The sequence below is a fragment of the Poecilia latipinna genome, unplaced genomic scaffold (assembly GCF_001443285.1).
Source record: "Poecilia latipinna isolate Pla-1442-1.1 unplaced genomic scaffold, P_latipinna-1.0 Scaffold152, whole genome shotgun sequence".
Lineage (NCBI taxonomy): Eukaryota > Metazoa > Chordata > Actinopteri > Cyprinodontiformes > Poeciliidae > Poecilia > Poecilia latipinna.
Window position 1 is genome coordinate 348,176 of NW_015112768.1, and position 8,844 is coordinate 357,019.

At 39.0% G+C, this 8,844-nt stretch overlaps 1 protein-coding gene across 3 annotated transcripts in view; it reads right to left on the reverse strand.

Moving 5' to 3' along the window:
* Window positions 1-8,844, reverse strand: part of tln2a (talin 2a) — a 91,267-nt gene that overhangs the window by 40,051 nt on the left and 42,372 nt on the right. For all 3 annotated transcript variants that reach the window (XM_015029396.1, XM_015029395.1, XM_015029397.1), the window contains 5 exons: window positions 3,916-4,087; window positions 2,601-2,698; window positions 1,871-2,000; window positions 1,230-1,382; window positions 329-471 (listed from right to left, as the gene is read on the reverse strand). In XM_015029396.1, the coding sequence (XP_014884882.1) occupies window positions 329-471; window positions 1,230-1,382; window positions 1,871-2,000; window positions 2,601-2,698; window positions 3,916-4,051 (660 nt within the window). In that variant the 5' untranslated portion in view covers window positions 4,052-4,087. The remainder of the gene's footprint in view (window positions 1-328; window positions 472-1,229; window positions 1,383-1,870; window positions 2,001-2,600; window positions 2,699-3,915; window positions 4,088-8,844) is intronic.

Sequence of the window (8,844 nt, forward strand, 5' to 3'; positions counted from 1 at the left end):
CCATTCCCTTCTCGCAAACCCCCAAAAAATTTTTTTTTTTTTTATATTTTTTTTAAAAAAAAAAAAAAAAAAAAAAAAAAAAAACGGAGACACTTCAGTGCTGTGCTGTCCCAAAATTACTTGCATACATATTTTTGTGACTTTATAACATAAAAGCATATACATATTTATTTATTTTCCAGGAATAATCATTTTGATTAAAAAAATAAAAATTAAAGAATTGGTGGACCTTTTTTAGCAAAAAAAAAAAAAAGAGAGAGAAAAAAGAAATCACTCTTTTGCCAGTCTCTTACAGCAAAGGACATTAAATACATCCTAAACACTTCACCTGTACGTAAAGCAGGTTGAGTTGGACCGGGTCTCTGGAGTCAACGTTCTGGTCCGAGTAGAAGAACTTGCGTCTGAGCAGGAGAGTCTCGCTCTCGTCCACGCCCTGCTCTCTAAACGTCCTGCTGTGGTCCAGCCAGTTCACTAAAAACACATTAAATGAAGTAAACCGATTTAATTTGCTTGAGCTGTTGTCATTGCACTAGATTTAAATAATGTGTTGTCCTTTATATACATTTGTTACCTCACACTGTGAAGCAAAAATGTACAGAAAACGTCATGGGAAACAAATCGCTGCCATGCTTCTCACAACATTAAAGTCAGTTTACAAAACTCTAATTGGAGTGGAAATCACAGGTTCATTTCACCACATATATGAGATCAGTGAATGTTCATGAGAAGAAGTGGCAGCTTGTGTGCAAGGTTGAACACATCCTTATGGGAAAACTTTTCAAATTCAAATGGTAGTAGGAACTTTAGATGTAGAGCTCCCATATTCCAGCTAAGGGTGGTGGACGCAGAAAGTCGTCATCTTTCTAACACCTACACTGCAGCCATGACTCCTCTCTCTTAGCGGTTTTACAGCCAGCCGTTTCTTAAGATGTGACCAAAACAACTCAGTTATTTCTTACTTGAATGACGACACAAATATGAAACCGAGTAGAAGGCAGTCCCAGTGACTCAAGTACAATTTAGACGACACTCCTAGCCTGTGTTCAGAACCGAAGAAACTGTTTGGATGAAAGGTGAAACGTCTTCAAGAGACAAGAAGTCCAGCTTCATTCTTTATAAGCAGCTGACATTTTCTCATATGTGTGCATTGTGTAAGAGATCCACTTCATTTAGGTTGGGAAACTTTCCATGTCAGTTAAAATGCTCTCCTTACTTTTTCTTAAACTTACAGTCATCATCCGTGTGCAGTTTGGCTTTCAGCTTCTCCATCTTCCTCTCGTCTCGCAGCAGCGTCCTGTCCTTCTTCAGCGTACCCGTCCCGTCCTCCTTCTTTTCCTCCACCGTCTCCTGGATCAGAGAGTACTCCTCATAGTTTGTGATGCCTGAGATCAAGAGTAAAAAATATTTATTTTAGATAAAAGTCCAGTGGCTTTGATTCACAGACCTAAATAAAAATCTTAAGATGCAATGAGCGTCATTTGCAAAAGTACTGTCACGCTACAAAAGAGCAAAAACAGGTTCAATACTCGCTAACCAAAGCGAAGTTGCACATAACTAAGAAAAGGGAACAAAAATGAAATCATTTTAATTTTTCTATTAAATTTCACATTTGATAACTGCAGCATTTTCACCTGAAAACTACATAAGCATGAGAGTGGGGGCAAGCCACAGATATAAATATATATATTTTATTTTATGGATGTGCAAAAAAAAACTGCACCAACAAAAGCAATAAAAACAGTTTGGACTAGTTTTTACTCCAAGCACAATCAATGCTGTTCGACTGCAATATCTAATTTTACAGTACATTCTGCTGGAAAAAAAAAAAAAAAAAAGGAGAAAGAATGCAGATCGGATGATTACGATGTACCTATTCTGCTGCAAATAGTCACAAGCAGCTCGCCCACTGTTTTTGAGTCATCCACCATGATTGTTTTAATGGCTCCGTCCAACATTTTGATTTTCTGGGGCCTCTGCTTCTTCTTGTATTCAAGAATATCCTGCTCAAACACAAGAGGGAAAACATAGTTAGAAATAATAATAATAATAATAATAATAATAATCAAAACCAGAAGAGGTGAATCTGTAGGTTTCACTTCAGAAGGAGAGAAACGGAGAGACAAGGCAAATGTTTCCGCTGAGGAAATGATCATTTGCAACCAGGTCGCATGCAGGGAAGGAAGAACAGAAGCCTGAAAACCTTATTTAACGGCCGTCTATCACGGCCTGCCACTCCCCTTCCAGTCACAACAATGGGCTGAGATTTGGTTCACAATAAACGGTCACAGTCATGCCTCCTACCTGGGCTGCCTTTGGTGAATTTGAAGAGGGGAACCAATTTAAGAGTGGCACAGCTACAGCCAGGCATTAACTGACAGACTGCTGATGAGTTCGTCCACGTTATTCACACATCCGTGTCTGGTGTGTGACTCACACAAAGGTAGCAAGATAACTGTGTGTGCCTAGTGTGTGTGGTTGTGGTCTCATAATTTTCATTTAAGAGTTCCCTTAAGCTTTGCTCTATGTTCAAAGCAAACATTCGTGCCGTGATTGCAGCTTCGCCCCATGTGGGTGCGGGTTAAACAGACTGATGTGTTTACCCCGTTACGGAGCATGTAATAGTCCAGTGTCCTTCCAGACTCCAACCAGATCCCTTTCCGGGGGTCTTCATCAGACAGGAAGAGGCCGTAATCTGAAGCTGAAGCAGTGAGGATAAACATCAGAGGTTTAGACGATGTTTATCAAAAAAGAAAGAACATCAGAAAACATCTTGAGCACAGAGAATAAAGGTCAACATCAGACGCAACATTTGCTCAGGTTTCGAGGAGATAATGGCATTTTCAAGGAATTTCTAAATTAAAAGTTTGTTGGAACAGAGATCCCAAGTCTAAAACATTTGCAAACATAAAGGAGTGAATGATGACTTGAGTGGAGCCATGTGGAACAAATAAGTCTGACATGACACTGAGAAAAGATGGAAAGCTACGATTGATGAGGCTCCAACATGTGGTCCAGGATGTTGTGGAAAGAATTTCAGATTTTACAGCCGAACTCATAAAAGGAAAAACTGTTTATCTATTGTACAATGTACAAACACAGAATTAGATTAAATTTAGTAAAAGGAAGAAATTTAAGAATATCTGTAAAAAAAATAAAAAATAAAAAAAAATCAGTGTTCCTAAAAACATCACAGAAGATTTTTTAGAAAAGTTTCCAAAAATATTCACCCCCCTTCCACATTTCTCACAAACTTCAATGTGGTGTTCGCATAACTGTGTAATAGAAAGAAAGTAACAGCTTATGAAAGTTTTTACTAAATAAAAAAAGAATATCTATATTTAAATTCAGTCCTCTTTACTTTCACACCCCTAAATAAAATCCAATGCAGCCAATTGCCTTTTTAGGTCACTTTATTAATAATTAATCAACTAGAGTAGAAAGTCACACTTCAGGTTGAAAAATCCAATGACAAAAACTACAGTGCATGCGCTCCAGTACTCTGGAGCATTTAGTAGAAATGTATTGTTCTGTTGAAGGAAACCCATAAAAATTCACGTTTAAACTTTGGAACAAGCCATGTGGAGGACAGTGCAAACATGCGGGACCAGGTGTGCTGACTTAAAGCTGTAACTGCAGCTGATTTTTGGACACAATGCACCCTTTTATTTCTACAATCATGCACCAGTTTGTGTTTTGCTAACGTATAAAAAAAAAATTAATATAAACAGTCAAAACAGAAATCTGTTGTTGTAACGTGACAAAATGTGGAAGAGGATAGGAATACTTTTGCAAGACAATGCATAAATGTTGGCTTTTTTTTTTTTTTTCCATTTTTTTGAACTCTCCAGAGTTTTCTCCAGAGTTTTGTCGTTTCTTAGCTGATGCTGCAGATTCCAGTGTCGTTGAGAGGCTCACCCTGTCCAGTCTGAGCCTCGGGGACCCTCTCTCTGATAATCCTGCAGGCATCATAAACAGCTGTGGAGGGCTCAAACTGCATCGTCTTCACGACGTTGCATTGTCGCACGCAGATTTTGAGCGACAACACCACCATCTTGACCGGCAGCGTGGGCAGGAACTGCGGCTACACCTGGGCATAAAGAAGACGAAGTGGAGCTTATTAGACAGGCAAACTTACCAACTGAACCAAACGAGACAGACTTTTCAGAGATGCGCCATTATCTAAAAGGTGCTTTCAAAGTTTACTCAACCAAAAAGCTGGGTTTCTTATTTTTCTACTAGAAAACGTTGCCTTACTTTATCTGCATAAATTTGGGCCATCTACTGAACAGAAGCTCTATCCCTCACTTCCACTGTCATAAACAATTAAAGTTTATGAAAGTGCTAATTTGTGCACAGAGGGCCCATTGTTATGCTTCATAAGATAAAAGAGCCAACAACAAATTTATCACTTTCGGGAGACGGCCCATCTGGTCCCCGATAGGGACAAAAAACGCGACTCAATGATCGGAGCTGGTAAAGCAGCAAACTGTGCAAAGTAACTAGAAACCTGGAGATATTTCTCCTCAGTCTTTTCCTTAATCCGTTGCTTAAACAAAGTTTAAATTCAATCCAATTATTTAGTTAGTATATTTAGACTTGGAGCTGCTATGATGACAATCTAAATGGAGAAAGGGCAACAAAAGAGGATTGTGCCATCTCCAACAGAGGACATCCTGTGAGACATCAATGGGAACAGAGAGCCGCTGTGAGACAGGGAGGTCAGAGGTCGGGTCAGATCGCGGCTGACGTTCGTATGCGACCTCTCCTCCGGTCCGTTTGTTCGTGACCCTGACCCAGACGCTCAGAATCTGGTTCCTATGTGAGATCTGCTCACACACAGGATCGAAGGTGTTCGAGCGGCTGGCCATGTTCGCACGTATCTGCTGCTGCGGCGGAACACCGGCAAACACAGCAAGGCATTACTTCAAACCCATTTGGCTCGTTGGCAGAGGATTGAACGATTTACAAGAGTTTCAGAAAGTCATCATTCATAATTCGCCAACTGAAAAACGTGGAAGCACTTCAGCATTTGAGGAGATGGAAAATAAATAAATTGTAGCAGGGCCAAAGTAAAGGTGTCGTGTCTGATTTGAGAGTTCACAAACCAACTGTTGCACATTGTTGAGCTTCAGGCGAAGAGCAGCTTCTCTGAACTGTAGCTGCCAACAGCGCCTTCAAGCTGCCAACAATAAAAATTCCCCACCATGACGTCTCTGACGTGCCCTGAACTCTGAAATAGATCTCGTTAGGATGAGCCGGACAAACAAGCCTTCATGGCGCTCTGTACGCTTTTTGCCATTTTTATCTTTTAGAGACAGAAATAAAATTGTGAAATTTCCCATTCGGACTTCAAGAAAACCCCAACTCTTCGCATTATTTATGTTTACAAGAGAGTTTTACCTATGGGTGCAGAAGATTTTGCCCGCCACCATAATACAAGAACCGACCGCTTTTCTATCACATTATTCTAACACCTGTTATAACCATAACCCCTGTGATGATTTAATCTAACTAAACAAATCTCTTCGTAGAAAACACTAGAACACTGACCATGTAAAAACTGTCAGTGGGTAAGTGCAGTTCATTGGCATAAATATTTGTCCTTTGTTATTACATATCGTTTCTCCACAAAGCTGAATTGATTTGGCTACTTACTAGCGGCTGAATTGTCTGCCTTCTCCTCTGTATTTTTTTTTCCTTCTGCAAACAAGCTATAATAGAGTTACATCTATAATTAATTTTCCTTTTCTTTCAGTGCAATAGCTGCAGCATAAGCACACAGGAGGCAAACAGCTGGAGAACATACAGACACAAAGCAACAACAGCAGAATGAAGAGGAGGGTGATAAAGCAGTTAACGGCTTATTGATGCCCCTCAATAGGCACAGACATAAAAACCGTTCATTTACCTGTTAGGTATGTTTCTTTCTTTTTTTCTTTGAGAATTTAGTCAATGGAAACCCTTTACCGCAAATATCATCTGATCATCCATGTGTGCAAATAAGAAAAGAATAAAACAGACCAACCTGTGTACTGTACGTTTAAGAAATGCCCCACTTTGTTCTACCTATGACTTTCAGTGATGTAAATCAGCTAAATTATTAATAAGTACTTATAATGAGGAGATGAATAGATTAACACATTATGTAGACAATCCAACTCAACAGAAACTCTACATAAGAGTTAGGTAAATCCAACAACCATAAGAGGTGAAAAGGATCGTTACAATTTTAGCTGACAGTAAGCAGCATTACAGCTATAATATGTCAAAATTACTTTACATTTGGTCTTAAAATGTTAAGTTTGACTGACTTCCCTTTGCTGATGCATGAAGGAAGGATGACAGACTGATGAGAAGGACAACAGGTTTCCAGATTAACTAAATCTTTGAAGCTTTGGCTTCTTCATTTACATTCAACCCAGTGATAAAAGTGCAGTACAGCGAGCCATAGGAAGTTAGAAAAGTAGCAGCTTGTCTCATAAGCCATTTTCCAACTACTTTTTTGTGTTCTTATTTTATACTGATTATGATCTTAGTTTTAAGCATCTAATCAATCTTAACCTATGCATTTTAGAACGTGTATGTCAACTTTATGCATTTAATGAATAAGGTTTTTTGTTTCACCTGTGGTTTCCCTATCAAAGCAGATCAAGCAATCCGTTTCAATCACTGGCAGAATCACTGATCCATCAGTAATAGTGACGGTGATCATTGCAGTAGTTTATGTTATTGATGTTCCTTTGGAATTAACGATCAGCCATTATTATAAACGTTCCCCCCAGTGATGTGATGACTTCTGCTTGTCTTTACGGGATTACATGGCAGAAATAAAACCACATGCTTTAGCATCCAGCTACAGAAATGTACACTGAAAATAAAAGACGTTATTTGTTGTGAAAAATATTACATCTGAATTTGCCTACTGCCCCCTGGAAATGTTGTCTCTATGTGCTTAAATATGCATTTCATGTTGATTTAAATCTAAATCGATTCTAAAAACAATCCGGAGTCCAGCAAGCGAAATAAACACTTGTAATATCCGCAGACCAGTTTGAAAGGCAGGATTTTTAGAGTAATTTCAGAAGTAGGTAAATCTAGCAACCATTTTATATTAAAAAAGGAGGGGGGGGGAGCCAAAACAATAAATGTAATTGGTTCAAATATAATCCTCTTAAGCTTTAGGCTCGGTATGGAAATTGGCTATGTTACACACCATGGTTTATTTATTCTTCCCTTAAACCAATCTGAAGCTCTAGATGTGATTCCTTAGCAAATAACACTTTACTTCACCGCATACAAATATGTTTACAACAATGTCTGGTTTGTCTCACAGTCAAACATGACCGATGAGACATTAAGCTTTCATCCGTTTTTTTTTTCCGCCTTTCTTGATATTTTCTACTCCTAAATCCGAGGGTTGATTGAGCAAAAGAAGCTCCAATAAAGCCATTACAAAAACAATTGAAAGCAAATCTCTCCCTTGCGCATCAAGACAAAGCAAAGTCTCCATCAAAAGCAGATTACCACTAAAGCATCTTATCATTGATTTTTCCTTCCTTGTGATAAGACATTTTCTAAGATCAAATGTTGTTCCAAATCCCCCCAAAAAACTAAGCCAGCTAAAGCCAACTCATTAGGCAGCTAACATATTTACAAATTCCTTCTGTGACCATCCCTGGAGGAGGCAGCGCTATAAAACTTTGAGATTAATCTCTAAAAGATGTAAAGGAAATAAAAAAAAAAGGCTTTATGATGTAATTGACTAAATTGTTGGCAATTTGTGGCCCTAAAGAAAAAGTCGAGGGCATCAAAGAAAGTTTTTTCATGCGGAGAGTACAATACAAATGTTGCTGCCCGTTACCAGCAGTCAGTGGTTCGAAAGGTGGAGTTCAGGGTGGAGAAGGTACCAGCTCGCTGCAGACCCGAAACGGATACATTTACAAACTCACATCCAGGAACCTTCTCTTTATAAACACAGCACCGACCTCCCCCCGCCAGCAGCTGCACACAATTTGCAGTTTACAACATCAGGCCTCCATTTTGCTGAACAAACTTAAAAACCTCAACAACAGTGATAAGTTTGTGTAAACCTCCACCTTAAACCTAAGCTGGAAGTAATGACATTTTTCTCAACACACACACACACACACACAAACAACCATGAGACACATCAATTTTAAACCACTTATGCATGCACACTGTAATGCAAAAGCACAAGGTTTCCTTCCCTCTACCAGATTTAAATTGAACTCCACCAGCTATGCCGCATCTTCTTTCATCTGCATCAGACCAACATAGCAAACGGAAACGCACTCCACTGACATTTTTTTCCTTCTGCTCTGGAGCTGGGATTCCCAGAGTACTTAAAACTGCCTTTTGTATGCATTTATGTCTGAACTGAAGCGAGGATTATTTCTGATGAAAACACCATCACCTGTGAATAAAATCACTCTCTTACAATGAGATCAACAAGTTGAGTCAGCAGCCTGACTCAAATACAAAGGTATACAGAGTAACAAAATGTCTAACGAGGCGCAGTTAGGCCAATGAAAGAGCCTGGCAGCTCTGTGCTTGTGTCAAAGACTTGAAATATGCCTTTAGATGTCAGGTTTTTACCTAAATTTAAATCACATCACATTTAATAAAGGAATCAAGAGCATTTCACTATGTCACTCAACACCTTGGCTGAGATAAACTCACTTATTTTCAAGATGATTTGTTGAAACAAATTCCAGGACAACAGAGATATGAAATATTTATACCTCCAGTATAAATACGTCTAGGTTACCCATTCATTCTGTGCTGCTGCATATCCTCTTGCTCTTTATGGACAAACACATGCAA